This window comes from Lycium barbarum, chromosome 4, assembly GCF_019175385.1.
Source record: "Lycium barbarum isolate Lr01 chromosome 4, ASM1917538v2, whole genome shotgun sequence".
Lineage (NCBI taxonomy): Eukaryota > Viridiplantae > Streptophyta > Magnoliopsida > Solanales > Solanaceae > Lycium > Lycium barbarum.
In genome coordinates, this window is record NC_083340.1 from 130,059,339 (window position 1) to 130,080,801 (window position 21,463).

At 33.9% G+C, this 21,463-nt stretch overlaps 1 protein-coding gene and 1 pseudogene across 10 annotated transcripts; one reads left to right on the forward strand and one right to left on the reverse strand.

The window, feature by feature from the left end:
* Nucleotides 1-7,336: 7,336 nt before the first annotated feature.
* On the forward strand, nucleotides 7,337-18,717 carry LOC132636461 (uncharacterized). 10 transcript variants are annotated; one of them, XR_009581283.1, is made up of 4 exons: nucleotides 7,337-7,485; nucleotides 9,354-9,788; nucleotides 10,661-10,731; nucleotides 18,291-18,717. XR_009581283.1 is itself a non-coding variant. In XM_060353335.1 (4 exons), the coding sequence occupies exons 2-3, from the start codon at nucleotides 8,815-8,817 to the stop codon at nucleotides 9,773-9,775; spliced, it is 456 nt and encodes a 151-aa protein (XP_060209318.1). In that variant the 5' UTR covers nucleotides 7,395-7,485; nucleotides 8,783-8,814; the 3' UTR covers nucleotides 9,776-9,788; nucleotides 10,661-10,919. The 10 variants fall into 10 exon arrangements, 9 of the variants coding, with proteins under 9 accessions (XP_060209315.1, XP_060209313.1, XP_060209314.1 ...); XM_060353335.1 differs by lacking the exon at nucleotides 18,291-18,717 and adding an exon at nucleotides 8,783-8,848 and having other exon boundaries at nucleotides 7,395-7,485; nucleotides 10,661-10,919; XM_060353336.1 differs by lacking the exons at nucleotides 7,337-7,485; nucleotides 18,291-18,717 and adding exons at nucleotides 8,210-8,390; nucleotides 8,783-8,848 and having other exon boundaries at nucleotides 10,661-10,919.
* Nucleotides 10,959-18,573, reverse strand: LOC132636462 (UDP-glucose flavonoid 3-O-glucosyltransferase 6-like; annotated as a pseudogene).
* Nucleotides 18,718-21,463: the final 2,746 nt, after the last annotated feature.

Sequence of the window (21,463 nt, forward strand, 5' to 3'; positions counted from 1 at the left end):
TGACGAAATTGACACATCTCACCTTTGCAGATCATCTGATGATATTTTGCAAAGGAAATGAAGCCTCAGTGCGAAGGGTTATGCAAGCTTTGCAACACTTTTCAGCAACTACAGGACTGATGGCAAATACTGAGAAGTCCAACATTTTCATAGCGGGTGTGAAGGATGAAGAAAAGGAAAGGTTGCTAGATATTACTGGCTTTGCGGTAGGAACATTTCCAATTAGATACTTGGGACTTCCACTCTCTCCAAAGAAGTGGAACAGAATTGAATGTCACCAGCTATGTCTCAAGGTTACTGAAAGAATCAGAGCAACATCCACAAGGCATCTCTCGTATGCTGGAAGGTTACAGATAATACAATCAGTGCTATTCTCCTTACATAATTTCTGGGGCTCAGTATTTATACTGCCCCAGAGTGTGCTTAAGGAGGTGGACAAACATTGCAGGGAGTTTCTTTGGGGGAGCACAATAGAGGGAAAAAAAGTATCCTTAGTAGCATGGGACAAAATATGTAGACCTAAGAAGCAAGGGGGGTTAAATATTAAAGGGTGCAAACTTTGGAACATGGCTTCCGTGGGCAAATTGATATGGTGGATAATGGAGAAGAAGGATCTGCTATGGGTGAAATGGATTAATGGTCTCTATATGAACAATGAAGATGACTTTTGGACACATATACCACCAACAGACTGCAGTTGGTATTGGAAGAAACTTAACAGGATCAAGCATAGGATGCAGACATGGTATAATAACGGGCATTACTGTTTGACAGCAAATAGGAAATTTTCGGTTTCAGCTAGCTACATGGATTTATTGGGTAATGCACCAAAGTTAGCTACTGCTGAGTTGATATGGACAAGGATTGCACTTCCAAAGCATAGATTCATATTATGGTTGGCTGCTCAGGAAAGATTATTAAGTAAAGACAGAATGGCGGGAATGGGATTACACTGTGATGCCACTGACTGTGTTTTGTGTGAAGATGGCTATATGGAAGATGCAGAACACTTATTCTATGGATGTGCTTGGGCTGCTGATGTATGGAGGAATATACAAGTATGGTTAGGAACCAAGCTACAACAGCATAGAGTGCAAGAAGACCTGATCAAGATAAGGAAGAAACACTGGAGCAAATTTAAAAAGCAAACAATGGCTGCTGTTTACGGGGCCACTATATATCAGATTTGGGAAGCAAGGAACCATAAAATATTCAGAGGGCTGGTTGTAAATACTAGTTACATAACACAACAGATACAAAGTGTAGTGAGAACACGATTAGACATGTATAGGAATAGCAAAAGTGGTAGGAAGAATGTTTCTTTTATAGATGCAATTGTACTTAGTTCTCCAAAGGCTCACTAGATCTTAGCACCCTTCCTAGAAGGTGGCCGGGACTTTGAGTGCTCTCTTAGGTGTATTGATCCTTTTAGTTGGTATGGTAATCTTTCACGGGCATTGCCAAAAAAAAAATAAAAAAAATTTACAAGAATGTAGTACGTAGTGTTACAAGAAACTGTAGCATGCTCTTAGCATCTAGCATCTATAAAAAGATTGTGCTTCTTTTAATTCATATATTAAATGTTTCTTAAAATTGGGCATGACTCAATGCTCGTGATTGAATGACAAACAGAAAATTTGATCATATCTAGATGACCAACCTAAACCAAAATTATCTAAGCTAGAGTGTTACTTATAAGTTTGGTTGAGGTTGAATTTAGTAATTTTAATTCAAATTCAATATTTTTTTAAAAAAATTATTAAATATTTAAGATTATTAATTTAGATCAAATAATTTTTAAAAAAGCTAAAATTTCAAAGTCATAAATTTTAAATTCTAGCTCCATGGTGAAATGAAGCACTAACAATTGTATGTACTATTTGTGAATGGAATTAATCTAATATGATTATAGTATCTTAAAGACATTTCTAAATGGACAGCTTGGTTTTGTATGCTAATCCGTGGCTTGTTTGTTATCATGTGACACAGCCATTTCCAACTAAAAACAGATCTAGAATTGGAAATTAATGTAGAAACAATGTATCTATTGTATCTTTTTGGAACAATAGATTTAACCTTTGTATTTATTGAAAGGGATATTAGCACTTTTAATCCTTTAAATATCGAAAAATTCTGATTTTGGTACTTATAATTCGGGTTAAGTACATTTAACTTTTGCATCTTTTTGGAACAATAAATAGATTAACTTTTGTATTTATTAAATGGGATATTAGCACTTTTAATCCTTTAAATATCGAAATTTTTTGATTTTGGTACTTATAATTCGGGTTTAAGTACATTTAACCTTTAATTAATAATTAATATGTGCGCTTTTGATTTCTTAAATTGTGAATCTTCACAAAGTTAACAAATTATTAACTGCTAAACCATCCAATTATTAATGTATGTTAGGTTTGTATTGTTACTCCATATTTGGAGATGATGTAGTTCTAAAAATATGATAAACATCACTATTTTCTATATAGAGGAATCAAAAATATATGTTTTAGTTAATTGAAGGTTAGATATGCTTAGCCAAATGTTACGAAGACCAAAATTATAATTCATAAATAATTGAGCCATCAAAAGTGCAAATATCCCTTATTAATTTTTGAGACAAATATATATACTATCTCCGGTTTATAGTATCCATCATTAAAGTTTTTACGCACCTCTTTTGAATAACATGTAGCCTATTTACCTTAAGGGTTTTATATATCTATTTAAAAAGATATTTAATAGTGCATTGGGGAAATTATGTCGAACAACGGGTAGTTTTAGCAAGATGTCACGTGGAGGACAGGAGATATGGGCTCGTAAGTTCCGGTTGGGTGTGAGGGGAGACATCAAGACACCAATAAGAGTTCCCAAGCGAATCAGGATCATCTCATCTTTGAGACTTGTAGTCCTGACAACTTTCCTTTCTCTCAAGGAGAACTTGTAACAATATTCATTCAATTCTTGAGTTTAAATAACAATCTTTGCTTACATTATTCACCACCAATCGGCTTTCACTGATATTATCATTTATAGTCTTTGGAACCGAACCTCAGTGTTCGAAAGAGTTTGAGATCGAATACGATTCATCTTGTCTTTAACCCTTCTAAACAACAATGAGAATCCCAAAATCATTTTTTAGCGGTAATCATAAGAATATTTATCTAAATATCTCTTTTTTTCCTCTTAAACGTCTTACTTAATTGAGATTTCAATATTTGAAGAAGAGAGAGCGGGTTTGAAGGAAAAAAAAGTAACAAATGCTTTTTGATTTTTTAAACGGTCAAATATCTTGCAAGAAATTCATATGGTGTCTCCAATATACATTTATCCTTGAATCCCATTCCTCTCAATTCCTTAGTTTGTTTGTTTCTCTTTTTTGAGCTGTTTACTCAGATTTGCTCGTGACTATGAAGGTATCAAAAAGAAGGAAAGAAAGAGAAACAAATAAATAAGCAAATAAATAAAATGTACCACAGACTACTAGAAAGTAGAAACAATGGTATCTCTTTCCTAGAGATTCTTATCTTTTTGTATTTCCTTTCCCAATTGCTCACTTTTATGCTTTTTGTTCCAATAGAGACTGAACATGATTGAAGACAATGCATGATGTATCCAAGTCCCTTTCCTCAAAAGAATATGAAATACTTACAAGGATGAAAAGTGGTATATATGTAGTTGTACTTTTGATACGTCTTTTGTTATGAAGGAGTGGGTGGGGACAAAAGCCTATTTATATAGGCTTCGTTTCAATTTATATACGTATTTTGATTAGGTTAAAAAAAATTAAAAACTTGTGATGTTAAATTGATAGAGAAAGCTCTGGGTATGGAAAAATTTCGATAAGGAACTTTTACCTTTAAATGAATTTTACGCTGCGTGAATTCAAATTAGTCGAATCCTGATACAGGAATCAAACATCGAATTTGAAATTATAAAGGAAAAAGAAGCAAGTACTAAGTCAGGGAAATTGATAATGGTGAGAAGATAAGGCAAAGGCAAATCACATGTTCCCATACTAAATATGTGTGGCACTTTGAGAGCTGCGTTAGTCGGAATTTATGGTGGACGTGACCATAGTTTTGTGGGTTCAAAGCAGCATTGTGAGGACCTTTTTGACAGTTTGACTCAGGCTTTACACAAATGCAAATCTTTTTAGCCAAGTGCAATTGAGAAATAATTAATTCTTCTGGCGAAAATAAAATTGATAAAACTATTTTATCTAAAATAATAGAAAAACTCCCACACATCTATTAGGGTGCGTTTGATATTCCAATTTTTTTTTTTTTATATTTGATTGGTCAAGATGTTTTGAAAAAATATTTTTTTAGAAAAATGACTTTTCTAATGGAAGAAAAAACAAATTTCATAATAACATTTCAAGTTCATTATTTTCTCCCTAACCACCGGCGCTCCCAACCTACATACCGAAACCCTTACATCCACCCCATCCTTAAGCCCCATACCATTTTGCTAGATTACGTATAAATGCTCATGAAATAATTATATTTTATTGCTTGCTTACCAAGTATTAGTAAATAAATAAGAAATCCACTTATTTTTCAAAAAACATTTTCCAGAAAAACGTTTTTCATCATACAAAACACACCCTTAAAGTTAAAAGTTTTGACAAGTAAAACTCCAGCACATCAAAATATTTCTGAAATTACAACTGCTACAATTCAGACTTTGGCATTTTCATATAGTATGAACTAATAAAATTCAAATTTCAGAATTCTGTTAAGTCTGTAAAATTGTACTGAAATAATTTCCTCAGGTACATGAGTAGAATGATGATAAATAATTACTTTGTTAGATACCAAGAGTGAAATAGGTTCAAAGTGAAACAATGTTAAAAGAATTATTTCACTCATGATACCTCTCAAATATCATTTTTAACTTCTACAAGTGAAATTTCAAGATAGTATCCTCGAATTCAAACTTATGCAGTTGATATTCTGCGATATTTTCGTGGAGTTCTATCAAAAAATCTGGAGTTCAAACAAGCCTTGAGTTCGAGATGATGCAAGCGGAACTCCAAAAAAAAAAAATTAAGTTTGAAATGGTGCAAATGGAACTCTATGGGAGTTTGAACTAATAAAAGTTCAAACCGCATGAATTTTTTCTGAAGTTTAAACTGAGAATGGTGGTTATGGCCGAGAATGTTAGAGTTTCATATGTTGAAGTCTCCAACTCCAGCAAATTGTATTAAAGCTTTCCATGTTTTTAGCTAAGGATACTTTGAAGTTAAATGTTCATTAGCATTCCATAAGTGGCTATTTATCCATTTTTCTCTAAGATTCTAGGTAGAGATAAAGGCTTCTCTCGAAGAATCTAGGTAGATATTAAGGCCTTATTTATTTGCGCTTAATGAAAAAATTAATCTTAATTAATGAAAAAATTAATCTTAATCATTAAATTTTTTGTTATTAAGGTCTGAAACTTAATCATTTGGATTTAAATCATTACGTGTGTTTGCATTTTTTTTTTTTTATGTTACAACTATTTAATGGGTCTGAAATAGACCTGAATGATTAAGATTTGTAAAGAAGTGGTAATATCATTAAGATGTCTATTTAAAGATTTTATAAAGATGACAATTTACTTCATCCATTCACAACTATCTCCATATTCACTGTTATCAAACTGTTGTCGGCCATCATCACAACTAACCACCATTACCACAACAACAACAACCACCAATCACCAGCGAGAATCACCACCATCATCCACAAATGTATATCGCCAATGACCACCCACCATCATTAACATCATTGTCATCTACCACAACTATCAACAGTCACCACCAACTATCACCATCAACCTCTATTGTCAACTACTATTATCACTAGCTACTACCCACAACACTATCATTAGCCAACATCGTCGCCAATCGACGGACACTATCACCACTGCTAGATATCACCACCACCAACTGCCATAAAAAACTTAAAAAATATGTTGCTGATAGAAGATTAGATTAATTTAGTATTTTATTAAATTTTATGTTTATTAATATTTAAAAAAAATACAAAATTTATACATTCAAATGTTGAAAAAAATAAACAATATTAATTATTTAGCATTCAGATCTTAATACAACATCTTAATATTAATTATGTTAAATTGTGTTTTGTGTTGGGCTAGATCATGGATGGATCGGTTCTCTTTGGGTTAAAATTTGATGTGGATTAACAAAAAAAGACCACGCATTTAATTAAATCTTAAATAATTATTTCATTAATGGAGGGATAATTTTAAATTTAAAATAATCTTAGGGGCCAATTTGATTCAATAAATAGAAGAGAACATTTTTAAGCCGTTTTAGTACGTTAAGAATAATTTTAAACCCAAAAACAACTTTAGGAGCATATTTGATCTATGAAGGAGGCCAGTTTACAATCATTTCTAATATGTTAATCATTTTTTTTTTCAGGATAAGATCACGCATGCCCATTGGAGGCAAAATATGTACAAGTGTACCCCCAGAAAAAATTAAAACTATTTACTCGAAATGCCCCCAAAATTATGATACCAACTGGTATATAAATATATTGAGATGGTGTCATGAAAGACTGTTTCAGTCCTTTTCTTAGTCATCTTATATACATATATTGTGATGGTATCATAGAGGACTGCTTCAGTCTTTCAATGAGATGTTCCTCCGTCCTACATGATACCATCATGGTATATAAATATATTACGATGGTATCATGAAGGATTGTTTTAGTCCTTTCTCTTAGTACTCCATGATACCATCATAATATATAAATATATTGCGATGATATTATGAAGGAAGGGTTTTGGGCAATAGGTACATCGGGTAAATACTTTGGGCTGGACTGGGCAGAAACAAAAATAATTTAAGTAGGTGCATGGGCGGGTTATTAGTTTCGGTCCAATGGGTAAATGGGTAATTAGCGTTGTTTTCCCTTTTTTGGGCAATTTGCAGGATTGCCCTTCGCTGGGGTTGGTCTTTAATTTTTACCCCTCAAAATAGTAGTCTTTAAATTTTGCCCTTCATGCAGAATTTATATGGCATAGGCAGAATTTCTGTCCATGCAGGCAGAATTTGTATGGGCAGAAATTCTGCCTGTGCGGCTAAGACAGAATTTCGCTGAGTAGATTTATAAAATTCTGCCTTGCGATTTTTTTTTTACTGAGTTAGGATTCGAACCCACAAACGTGTTAGGCGAGGGCTAAAACTTAAAGACCACCAATTTGAAGGCCAAAAATTAAAGAACACCCCAAATGAAGGATAATCCGCGCAAAAAAAAGCCCTTTTTTCCCCCTCTTTTTCGTAAATTGAATGGTGAAAGAGGTGGGCCAGCCCATATTTTCTTGATTTCCCACGTTACAAAGGCCCAAAGAATCTAAATTCTAATTTATGGAATCGTGAGTGGTTAATGCTACTTGATTTTCTCTATAATCAACGAAGGACAGAGAAGAAGTTTCATAATCTGCATTTTCAACACTACCGTGTACAAGGTACTAATGAATCTTATTTCTTAATTACTCCCTGTGACCCAATTTACGTGGCCTTTTTAGTCTATCTAAAAAGAATGTCACATCTGTATATTTGAAAACAATTTAATTTTAAGACAAAAGGTCAAAAATGTCTCTTCTATTTTGAAAAAAGGACTAAAAATATATTCTGAATTAATTTTGAGTCAAAAATATTCCTCCCGTTATTAAAGTTTTTAAATATGCCCATATCTTAACGGAAATCCGCAACATAATTCGATTTTAATTTTAAATCTGCTACATTTAAAATCGAACCAACTAAATAAAATACGCATATGGGTTGCCCGTTCCTGTATCTAGTGGCTCCAAATATTGGTTTTTTATATAGTTAAGTCGGTTTTAAATATGGCGGATTTAAAAATGAAATCGGATTATGTTGTAGATTTTTGTTACGACAGGAGTATATTTAAAAATTTTAATGATGAAAGGGGGTATTTTCAACCCAAAATTAATTCAGAGATATTTTTAGCCATTTTTCTAAAGTAAAGGGACATTTTTGACCCTTTTCCCTTAATTTTATAGGATGCAGCCCCACAAAAAAACTAATAATTGTTTTGGATTACAATTTCAAAAATTCCTTTCCATTCTTAAAATTCGTGCCTATTCAAATGATGCAATGTAAGCTGAGAGGGAGAGAGTATTATCTTTTTGGATATGATTGCTAATATATTGGAGTACTGGATTCTGATATTATGGCCTTAGTTGGAACATAATGGACTTAAAAAGTTAAACGGTTTAAGCCCTTAGCTAATTGGAATGTGAATTTTTTAAACTAGCATTGATCGAATTAGACCCGATTGCAATGTACTGCGAAACATGATGGTTTGAAGGAAGCACGAAGTTGAAGTTAAGCTTGTGGCTCGAGATAAGTTAAGGAAATTCTACGTTCGATAGAATTCCTATCATTAAGTACTCAGTTCAACCCATTCTTATTCATTATGGTCTAATATATTATGCCTTAGTTGGAACATAATGGACTTAAATTAGCAGAGAGACTATTTGTATTGGCTTATTTTAGGTGCTTTTATGTCAAAATAACTTTTAAGCGCTTTTATGGTGTTTGAATAAAAGATAAAAGGGTGCTTTTTAAGCCAAAATAACAAAAATAAGCGAAAAGCAATTTCTAGACTTATGCTTATAAGCCATAAGTTATAAGCCCGTTCAAACCGGCTCTGAGTTGAATGGTTTAAAGCTCTTAGCTAATTGAAAGGTGAATTAGCTTAAACTAATACTGATCGAGTTAGACCCGGTTGCAATGTAGATTGTGAATTGCAATTTGGGACGGTTTGATGGATGCACGAAGTTGAAGTTAATCTTGTGGTTCGAGGTAAGTTAAGGCTTACTAAACCTATGTACTCCACGTGTTCGATAGAATGCTGTAGGAAAAATTCTCAAGTACTCAGTTCAATCCATTCTTATTCATTACAGTCTTAAATTTAGGCAAATCTCGCGCGGCGGGGGTGGGGGGGGGGGGGGGGGTTGTTTATATTTGTGTTCTAGCTTTTCTTAAAGGGGAGAAGCATAGCTAGTTATTTGGACCGTAACCAGTACATGAAGGTAACAGTATATCATCGTTTAGTGATGGTTGTGTTATCTTCTTTAAGAAGATATATACCGTGATGCAAACAAATTTTATAAACAAAATGTACCTTTTCAAGATATTACATATTACGTAATAAGGAAAATATAGTAAACATGACGAATAAATAGTGAGAAAAATCATTAAACTGGAAAATATATGGGTGCCTTTTTTCTTGATTGGAAAGAGAGTGCGTAAAAGTTTTTTTTTTTGCCTGTGGTAATTAGAACAGTTTGGAAATTTTTGGTTGCAGATATGATGCAGTCTCTAAGAGACATTGTACCAGCTGCATCGAACAATATAAACACAAAGTTTGTCGTTCTGGACAAAGGGAGGATAGCTTTAGAAGGGCAACAAAAGATGTGTTTGGCACTAGTAGCAGATGAGACAGCTGCAGTTCACTTTCAGATGTGGGGCGATGAATGTGATGCTTTTGAGCCTGGAGATATTATCCGGTTAGAAAATGGCATCTTTTCTTATAGCCGCAACAACCTTGTTGTGCTAAGGGCAGGTAAGCGAGGCAAGGCAGAAAAGGTGGGAGAGTTTACCATGGCCTACGTGGAGACGCCAAACATGAGTGAGATACGTTGGGCCCCTGATCCCAGGAATTCTAAGATATATGTGCCAGAGGCTGTTATCTGTCCCTTTTCACGAGTGTTTCCACCAATGCATTGAATATTGGGCACAGGTATATTCCTTTAAGCTCTCTTCCTCATTGGTTGCATTTTGTTCTAACTTGAACAAAAGAGCATTTCAAAAGTCATAAGGCTGTAATCAACACCAAAGTAGGGACCTGTTTCATAATTTCATTGGATATGATTCGAATATATGTTGATCTATTCAGTTCAGATTTTTTTGAAGGGTTTTATGATTTAGTATACTGATGATTGTGGGGATTGATTCCTAGACTGAAACCTTAAAATATTTCCGATATACCCTGTGCTTTGTAGAAAGTAATGCCTCTTTTTCTGTAGTTGGATTGCCTTGAGGCTCATATTGTGTGCGATTGTTTGATTATTATCATTTTCTCTGCTTCAGTGTGCAAACGGATGAGAAAAGATCCTTATATTCAGGTTAAGTTTTCCTACCTAGCCCAAGAAAAAATATAAACGTATGGATGAAGGAAAAAGTAACACATAAGGAGTGAGAAAGAAAACTAGGTTACAGCAACGGAAGGTTAGGCCGACCACTCTAGTAAAGCAACACTTGTAAAAGCTTATTCCTACTCCTTACCTTATTTGTCAATGTTCCAATTCCCAGAATACTAATGTGCCTTGTATATACAGTTGTCCTTCCTTCGATTTCTTTTGCCACTTTTGCATCTGTCGTATATGGAAAAGCTTGCTTTATGGCGGAGCATTTAGCAATGCCAGCAACCTGGTGAGGGCTGTTTGTCTAAGAATAGGTTATGGCAGGGCCTTCTGGCTTGCTTCTCACGACATGTCAAGGTTTCTGTTCTTGAAATGTAAAAGTAGACAGGGCCTGCAAATGAAATTAAATTTTCCTCTTGCTAAAATTAACGGATGGTAGTACAGAGACGATGTATGTTTTGGCTTGCAGGTTTTTCCAGGTTCGGCAATGACATGCCATCTTCTGATAAACAGCAGCTTTCAAGCCTTTGACTCATCAAGGTATTTTCCTTGCAAATCAGCCCACTGCAAAAAGAAAAATGTTGACTATGGGAAAGAAAATTCTGAAAAATAGTTACAGGTGTGTTGTGTGGTATAGTTTGTTGAAGAGTTATTAGAAGCCTGTGGTTAATAAAGTTTGTTATTACTTATTACCTTATTTGCTGTCCTTAAAAAACCCTTCATCACTAGCTTGAAATATTTTGTATGTCATGTGAAACAAATTGAGATATAAAAAGACATTATAACAATCAACACAATCTTGGTTGCTCAGGACGGGGAACCTTTACTAGTAACTAAACCGAGGATACAATAACCAACTATATTGATCAAATTACAAAATACACATATGTATTATTATACTATCATAACTCCAATGCTATTGGCCAGAATCAGACGACTAATTATTGAGTATTCTCCATGATACTCTGGATGAAACCTCCAATAGAAGTGTAAGAAGAGCCACCTTCCATAGTTGCTTCTCTGCTCTTCTCCTTCATCTCTTTCACTTTCATCCGGATTTTATTTTCTGGGTCCATAAGTTCCCTTATTGCTTTCGCAATCTTCTCTGCTTTCACTATAAATTCTTGGCCCATCATCTCTTTCGGATCCATCCTGTAATCCATGTTAATCTCGACTGCCATTCCCAAATCCTTAACCAATTGAAATGCATTTGCATGCTGCTCTGCGTACATTGGCCAAGTAGCCATTGGCACTCCAAAATAAATGCTTTCCAAAGTCGAATTCCATCCACAGTGCGAAACAAAGCCTCCCACAGCTTTGTGAGATAAAATTGCCAACTGAGGTGCCCATCCTATCACCTGTTGGAAAATAGTAGAGATGGAAATAATAAGATGCAATGATTGGTAATAAAAGATAAAATGAAGTTAGGATGTGAAAAAATAATGGTACACTATTCGGAGTAGATTTTCATTGCTATCCACATAACAAGTGGACAACATACTCCCAGAATACAATGTATCATCCAGGAATTTTGTAATGTACACTCTAATAGAAGGTTCTGGGAACTCTTAAACACTCAACTGGCTTTGTAGGAATTTGGAGCCAAAAGATAAAATTCTGAAAAATTGGATATGGGTTTTTTTTTAGGCCAAACCCATCGACGAACACCTGTGGTCGTCCACTTCTTTCACTTGAGTACCTAAAGGCCCTTGTTCCATTTAGACACTTCAGGTGGGTCATTCCTATTCCACTTAGACACTTTTTGCACCGTTATCGGACCAAAATCAACACCAATCGTCTTCTACGTGGATTAAGTGGCCAATTAAATTGTACCAGCTCATTTAAATTGTGCCAACTCATTTTAATTGTAAATTCACTAATTTGTAAATTCGTGGAGTTTTGACCATTAAAAATTAGGATTTTTGGGCTGGTTGGATGTGCAATGAGGTGGCGCCCCCTTTGGTTTGATTTTGCTCCGATAACGGTGCAAAAAGTGTATAAGTGGAATAAGAATAATCCACCTGAAGTGTCTAAATGGAACAAGGGTCACTTTAGGTGCTCAAGTGAAAGAAGTGGACGGCCACATGTGCCTGTCGATGGGTTTGACCTTTTTTTAAAATAAAAATGTTGTTCTTTTTAGCACACTAGGTTTTAAATCATTCAAAATAAATCAACGCTACCAAATTTTATGGTGGGACGGTAAGTACCCTCCCGTCTTAACCGAAGGTTTCAGGTTTGAGCTTTGAGAACGAAGGAGGGCCTGGCACCACATGAAAAAAAAAAAAAAACAGTACCTTTCCAATCCCTTGAGTTCTTTGCAAGAACCCTTCTGGCAATACTTCTTCAAAGTTTTCATAGTCACTTGGAAACCTTGCATCTTTCTCTGGTGGTTGCCTCAATGACCACAGAAACCGACAGCCACTATTCTCCAGAGCATATGCTATTTCCTTAACTTGCTCTGCTTTGAAACTTCCTCCACTACCAAAATCAGAGGAACACTACTGATGAAGTGGGTTGATCATGTAACCATTTCATATTCCAGTCTGATGAACCCAAGTTGTCACCTTGAACATTATTAAGGTTCAACACCGGTCCGACAGGGTATACTAGCGGTATATTCTTGTCTCGTGAGAGGGAGTTTATCGCATGGGGCTCGAGTTCAACAAATGTGTTAATCATAATACCTTTGGTTTCTCGATACCTTCTCGTTAGATCAACAACCATGGTGGAACCACCTTCCTTGTCTAACACTAGAGAGGGCAAACATTTTGCTGGAAATGGATTGAAATATGTTGATATAGAAAGTTTTGCTTCAGGGTCATCTTTGTAATTTGCAGCATCTCTGTCAAATTCATCACTGAGGCTCTGTATATGGAACTGAAGACCAAGAGGGGCTGCACCACAGGTGTAGAAAACATAGGTTGGTAGTTCAAATTCATTGGCTACGTCTATCATAGAGGCGCAAATAAACGTGTTAACCGGTTTGAACCGGACCGGATCAGTAACCGGTTAACAAACCGGCCGGTTTCCGGTTAAAAAACCAGAACCGGCCACCGGTTCCGGTTTAACTGGTTCCGGTTTACCGGTTAAAAACCCAAAACCGGAACCGGTCCGGTTCAAACACGTCCAAACCCTCTTTTTTTTTGTATAGTATATATATTATAGTATTTATTAGTATATTGTAGGTATATTTACATATGTTATATAGGTTTATAAGTAAAGTTTATATATTTACTGACTAACTGGCTACAGCAAGTCAGCAATACAGCATATACGTGTGTGTATATATATATATATGTTTAAGTTATATGTATACTATGTATACTTATAACTTATATATTATAACTTAAGTTATTTATAGCTCAATTTTTTTCTAAGTTTATAAATTCGTATATATATATATATATATATGTGTGTGTGTGTGTGTGTGTGTGTGTGTGTTTAAGTTATATGTATACTATATATTATAAGTATATTCTTAGTACATTTTAGTTATTTTTCAAGTATATAACTTTCTAGTTTTTAATTTAAGTAGATGTATATTATAAGTATATTCTTAGTATATTTTAGGTATATTCCTAATTTAATATAAGTAAAAATATGAACACAAGTAAATAGAAGAAAGCTCAATGAGCCATATATTTTATTCATTCTTGGATAACATTTATTTGCAAGTTGTAGTTTTTTTTAACTTGCAAATAATACATGAGTTGGAAAGAAGTAGTAGAATAATAAAATCACCAATTCTCAATCATTTGGTTAATTTCTCTCATATCATATTCGGCCATAGAGATATCTTCAAACTCTTCCATTTGGTCCGGTCCACTTGCTATCAAATCTTCAATCTCTTCTTCTTCGCCTTCCTCCGCTTCTAAGTTTTGGTTGCGTCGCTCCGATCTAATCCAATCGCGAATGCACACTAGTACTTGTAAGCTAAAGCCGGATAATGAGTGTCTATGGTCTCCAATTTGTTGTCTTCCTTGGCTAAATGCACTCTCCGAAGCCACGGTTGATACTTGAACCGTAAGGATATCTTGAGTCATTCTTGAGAGTATCGGATGACTTGCCTTGTATTTCTTCCACCATGCTAAGACGTCCAACTCATCTAGTTCCTTGATATCCACATTTGGCTGCATCAAATAAAAGTGATATTCATCAAAGTTTGCACTACAAGGAGTTGGATGTGAATGTAAAACTTTTAAACCCGACAAGCCCTTTTTGCTACTTTGAGAAGTAGTAGGGCGTGAAGCAACGAGTGTAGCATGTTCTTCCAAATTAGAATAATGAGTAAAAAAAATTCTAAACTCGTCATCAATAGTGAGTTCGGCTTCAGCTAAAGATGGTTGAACTCCCTCTTCAATCTCTAAAAATGTATAAGTTTGACCAACCAATGCTTTAGTATAAGACATTTTTAAACAAGGATTTAAAAGAGAACCCAATATAAATAAAGTTGGGATGGGAAAAAAATACTTCTTAAATTTTGTTGTCATATAAAAAATAACCGCTTGATAATCGAATTTATATTTATACTCTTGTAAAATTCTAGCTATTTCCGCTAAGTAGGCTAAAAATTCTATTACCGTGGAATAGAATTGTTTAGAAAAAGCAAGAGTTGCATTATAAAAAAAAATTCTAAGAGTTCAATACATTCCTTAACATCTTCCCAATCCGTAAAATTTAACCAATCATCACTATTAATATTATATTTGTTGTGAACTTATTGTATGGGAATCCTATACTCATATGCTTGTTATAACATAATGTAAGTGTAGTTCCACCTAATCTCAATTTCTACTTGAATTTTCCTAGGTCTAAGGTTATTTTCCACACAAGCATTCTTAAAATCTCTAGTTCTTCCCCTATTAGCATTACAAAAAAGAAACGCAACCGCATCTCTAACTTTTTGAATAGAATCGCCAAAACGCACAAGACCATCTTTAATAATTAAGTTTAAAATGTGACAACTACATCTTACATGAAAAATATTTTTTAGCGGAGGGTTTAATTCTCTTTTTAAAAGATCAATCGCCTTTGTATTATTAGAAACATTATCTAAGGCAATACAAAGTGTTTTTCTATAAATGTTAAAAAATCTCATAATAGTAGACATTGAATCCGCTAAAAATTTTCCATCGTGACGACTTTTTCCTTCATCATATAAAAAAGCTATAATTCTTTTTTGCATAACCCAATTGTCATCAACCCAATGACATGTAATAGCAAAAAAATCTAACTTGTTAAGACTAAGACCCAAATCAGCGGTAAGAGAAACATTACAATTTAAAGAATTAAATACATGGGGAAAATAAAATCTATATTTCTTATGCAAATCTATAACATCCGCTCTACAAGTACTTCTAGGAATACCCTAAAATAACAGATTATAACAACGTTGAATGTAAGTAACAAACCCCAAACTCGAAGGAAAGGAAAATGGTAAACAATCATAAGCTACCATTTTAGCTATTTCTCCACGCTCTTTTTTCTTATCATACTTAAAATTTTTACCGATTCATGGGTCTATAGTCATTTGAATACCCCCACATTTGAACCCGTTTGCTCTCCCCAAACATTCATATGTTTCTTTCTCATATGAGCATTTAGTGTACCCGTTCCACCATCCTTACTAGTTTCTTGCTTAAAAGTAAATACTTGTCTACATAGGGTACATTTAGCTGTTTGGCTTTCTCTATCCTTAGTCATAAATTTCCAAATTTTAGCGGTTGGCCTACGAGTTCTAGGCGGTTTGTCTTGTGGATGTGATTGTGTAGGACATTTATCTCCTATAGGATTTTCGGGGGCTTGTGTTTCTTCATCATCAATTTCATTAAAAGAGTCGGTATAATGTTGTTGCATTGCCTCATGACCTAAAAGTGAATTATTTCCACCAACATCAATACCTAAATTAGGTGTTTCTTCCACAAATGTTTCCTCATTAAGCCCACGCCTAACAATACCACAACGACCGGCACCACGTCTAAATCTCTTTGCTATTATTAAATAGAATTAATTTAAATCACACTCAAATAAATCACAAGAAAATAAATTGCAAAAAAATAAATTGCTAGAATTAAATTGCGAAAAATAAAGATAGAGTTGGAACGAAGGTACCAAATTGCCGGACTAATTTCAACAAAGTGAAGGCGGCTAGAATTGCAAATCCACCAAAGCTACTCCGGATTGTTGCAAAATCACCAACTCCACCAACAATATTATAATTGCAAAATTAATAATTGAAACTATAATAAGACTTTATAATATTTATTTGAAAGAAACTTAAAGTGGTTAATTGTTGCAAAGTAACTATAATTGAGAGATTGAGATTTGAGAGAAAGAGAAGAGTGAATTAGTGTGGATTCCTGCAAGTTAATTTCACATACAGTTACTAAAACTTTATCCCCTGTAACACTAAAATTTCAAAACTATCATTTGTAGCATTAAAAAAAAAAAAAAAAAACAATGCTTTACTCTACCCACTATAACATAACGTCACTAAAATACTTTTTCTTGTCGCATTAAATCGAGAAGGGTGGGGTTAGGGCTGGGAAAATAGTTTTAAAAAAACAAATAGCTGTCCAATCCGACCCATTAAATACGGGTTGCATAACTGACCATTTAAAAATGGATCAGATATGGATATTATCCATATTATTCACTAAAAAATGGATATCCAAATGGATAATATGGATATTCATATTATCAATACCCATATGTCTGTATGTTTTTTTAAGAGATAATTACAGATCTCCCCTCAGGTTTAGTCTTGTAACACTAACTTCCCTTATGGTTTTGAATATTACACTCACCTCCCCTAATTTTGAACCTTTTGTAACCAAACTTATTTTATTGACAAAACTTGTTTAATATTCCAAAATTGCCCTTACCTGGCATTTATTATTCAATGCTAAAATTTGGAACAAAAATCTTCAAAGTATATACTAGTATAATACTAATTTGGACTTCAAATATTCTACCTTACATTGCTCCTCTCCACGCCATTATCCATTGAAAGCATTTATTCATTATCTTGTAAACTACACATCTTATTGTATTCGAACATACTAAATTTTAGATGTACGTTCTTCCAGTTAATATACGTATCAATATTTTAAGTTTAAGAAGTTGTTAATAATTTATCATACGTAAACACAATTTAGTGTTGGAGAAATAAATATTGTCTGGTACATAAGTTAACACCATATAAAATTTATATTTGAACATGATTTATTTTTTATTTTTAAGTCCAAAAACTTTATCAAACTAAAAATGTATTATCTCATGTTAGATGAAAAAAGTAATGTTTATATGAATATTTGTAAGTCAAGTACGAAATTCATTTTCTGGACACATGTATTTTTTTTTACCCCAGAAAAGGACATACCCGCCGATTAATATTTGTAATTTCTTGTGATTTCTTTAGATTTTGAAATATAGTTTTTTATATATATATATATAGGTTGATTTTTCTATGAATAAAAAATAAAGCTAAAAAATCAAACATCGTATTAGAAACCTGCACAAAATATTGTTGGGGTTACCAATTTAGTAGGAGTATTAAATAATCAATGCATCAAAAGGGTATTTTTGGAATGTTGGTGAAAGATTATCATTAAAACAGGCTTGGGAACAAAAAGTTTAAAATAGGGTAGGTGATTGTAGTATTCGAAACCAGTAGGGAAGTGAGTGTAATAAGACTAAATCTGAGGGGAGGTATCTGAAATTTTTTTTAATGAGTTCTTGCTTTTTGGGAGTCTAAGCTTTTTTTATTTTTTATTCCGTGTTAAATATGGGCGGGTCGTATATTTTATCCATCTTTGTTTATCCTGTTTTCGACCCGCCCATATCCGACCCGACTTGCCCGTTTGCCACTCCTAGGTGGGGCCAGTGGCGTTCCACCTAAATACCAATCTTTTGTCTGCAGCAGCGTTTGAACTTGCGACGTGCGCCTAATCTATAAATCACAACTTGCGTGCTTATCACTAGACCAAATCCCTAGGCAGATAAAGTTACATAATCATACGTGAAATTAATTTGAACAGCTGCTAGTGTAATATTTGATTGTGACTTGAGAATTTCAGCCACAGCATCTCTGACTACAGGCTGATGAGCAGCAATTAACGAGGTGAAAATGTTGCTTTTGAGTAGCTGCAAAACGGAGTCATCCTGAGGGAGTTGAATGAATTTCAAACGCAAGCTGAAATTGGCGACTGATTGGATAAAAGAACCGAGCTTGTTGTCATGAGGTAATTGGATAATGAGGACTGTAATGGACATGTGTTTTTCTCTAGTTATGAGAAGCTTTGCCATTTCTACTGTGGATGCTAAATGACCAATTCCTGGATAAGGAATGAAGATCAATTCTATTTTCTTGGCACTTTCCATTTTTCTTTTTAGCTCAAAGGTTCCAACTTGAACTTTGAAACTTGAAGAGAAAACTGTACTTTGTGGATTGGACTGTAATGTTGTTTTGATGATGACTCTTGTGGTTATATATAAGACCAAGATATGTGAGTATGTGGAGACAAAGAGTGAGTTGTCTTGGTCATTAAGAATGACAATGTTGTTGCCCCCGCATAGTGGTCAATAAAGTGATATTGCAGATGAGAAAATCCAATAGAGACAAAAAAAAAACTTAAAACTAAGCGATTATTTTTCATCTGCTTAAGTTTTTGGTAAGTAGAGTTAGATGGCATCTGAATTATTGGAAGATATTTAGTAATATAGTTGAAGTGCAAGCAAACTGATTCAGATTGTCAACCCCAAAAAGAAAATGATCATGGCGTAGGTGGAAGATACTAAATGTTGTCATATTACCTAAGATCTGAAGGGCTTGGAGCCAATGAAAGTATCCAAGAAAGCGGAATGGTCAAACTGACTAGATTTGTGTTGGTAATCAGTAGTGCCAATGATGTCATGGCTTTGCTGGTTTCTTTTTTTAAACAATCTATTTGTTTCTTTAAATCTTTTCGTGTTTTGTGGTTTTACTTCCCAAGAAAAGAGTATTTTGGCTGAGGGAGCTGATAAATTTAATTCAATAAATTTTATGTTTTCACTTATGTGGATATGCTGTGTCCTTATATGAGAAACATTGTTGTAATGTGTAGAATATTGTACCAGATAATTATTTATTTGATAAAACTTCTCATTTTAACTAATGAGATGATTTATAGTCACATAAATATTTATGACTAGTTTTAACCATAAAATTTTATGACAATATCTTCCTTATCTTAAAAAGGGCCTCTGCTTTTGGTTGGGCCTACTAGACAAGCCTATATGAGAGGAAAGCGGGCAGCCCCAGTTAGCCACAATAATTTAGCTAAATGAGCCCAAACGATTGTCACCAGATTTGCTGGTATGCAATGTTCACCCCAACCCACAAGCACAAATCATCGGCGCGGAATATAATCTTAAAGTATTCCAAAAACTCAAATGTAGTCAATCAAGAAGGTGGTAAGACCCTTGTAGAGTTCCCCAACAGCATAGAGCTTGGGAAGCTCGAATTCGGTCAAGATCCAAACAACAATGAGCACTCAACTACTACTCCCTCCGTTCACTTTTACTTGTCCACTTTGGAATTTTCACGTTGTTTAAGAAATAATAAATAAAGTGCATAATTTACGAATGTGCCCATATTAATTAGTGCATATTTTTATTGGATTTGAAAAATGATTTGAAGTGAGTAATTAATACTATGAGTAAAACAGGAAAAATAGAATTGTCTTATCTTGATATGCTAAAAGTGACAAGTAAAATTGAAAATTTATTTTTGAAATGCTGGACAAGTAAAAGTGAACGGAGGGAGTAGTAAAAAGGGAGAGAAAGTTGACTTTGAGAAAGAAGGTGCTTCTTGCCGCTTTATTAGTAAGTAAGTTTGTTTTATATCTCCTCAATAAAGTCGAAAGATCACTCCTAAAAGCAAGTTTTCTCTTAAATACGATACCCTGCCACAAAATTGCATTTGGCTTCCTGCTTAAGGCACTAATTCAGATGGAAACCCTGATCATGTAGGTGGCCTAACTAGCATAGCTATTCGTTAGAAATAGCCGCATTCCGTTGCAGGCTACTATAAAGGCATATAATTTTCCGGGTGTTAAGAAAGATATTGAATCGAAAATTTCTCAAAACAAATGGCCGATTTACACAAATATAGCTTTTTAGGTCATTATTTAGATTTTATCCCCATTTTTAAAAGTTATGCAAATATATATATTAGATTGGGGTCTAATGTTCATATGTTTCTCGACCTTTAAGACATAATTTTAGACTGTTCTCTAGCATTTGAATAACTTATTAAAATTTTAGACCATCATTTATTAATTTCTCATACTATTTTCAGTTTGCTAAAAATAAAATAAAATTTATATCAGAATCTAAAGAGATAATGGTAAAAAAAACACAACTAAAGTATCACTTTTTTGTGAGTTTCCTACCTGATAGTTCAGGTGTTTGCGTTTCCTACCTGAACTAGCAACAACTATTTATCAAAACACACCTGAAAGTTTTATAAGTTACAATTTTTTTTTTTAAAACAAAAACCTCAAAAAGGGACTAACGGGTGAAAGTTTCTCAAGGCAAACAGGATAAGATGGAATACGGATTAGTTCTTCAGCTTGTAATTTGGATCCTTTTTCATTTCTTCTATATACTTAGTGATAAGTTGATGACTAGCGCGAAAGAAGTTTAATTATGTGTAATTAATGGAATGAATACTGAACCTGAATTTATACAGGCAGGACGCTGAAAATTTGCGGTTTAGGCATAGTTGGTTGATTGATTTCGTGGACACTTACAGCTTGTTTCGATGGTTGTTACCTATTGTATCTTGTTGTTAATTAAATACAATGCTTGTTTTAATTGTTATTTTATGTAATGACGAAAAGTTCCATTTGGTGTGATCGTGTCTTTACCTTTTTTTTTTTTTTTTTTTTTTTTTTTTTTTCTCATTGCTTATTATCTATAATCTTATTTTATCCTTTATTGTACCGTAATCATTTTACCCTATACCCCACTTTTCTTGTTGGTTTATCCTTCAAATTGATGATGTGTGCCATGATATAATGACGGAAACAATATAATCTATCAATTACAACACAATACAATCCAATACAACACAATATAATATAATACGATAAATTATGAAGCGATACGTAACAATCGCCAAACAAGTTGTGAATAGCTTCTTTCAAAAGGTCTTCTGATTCCTTGGTATGGCTGGTAATACCACTTTCAGGCGGATAGACAATCCCCATAGTAAAGTAGAACGGAAGTA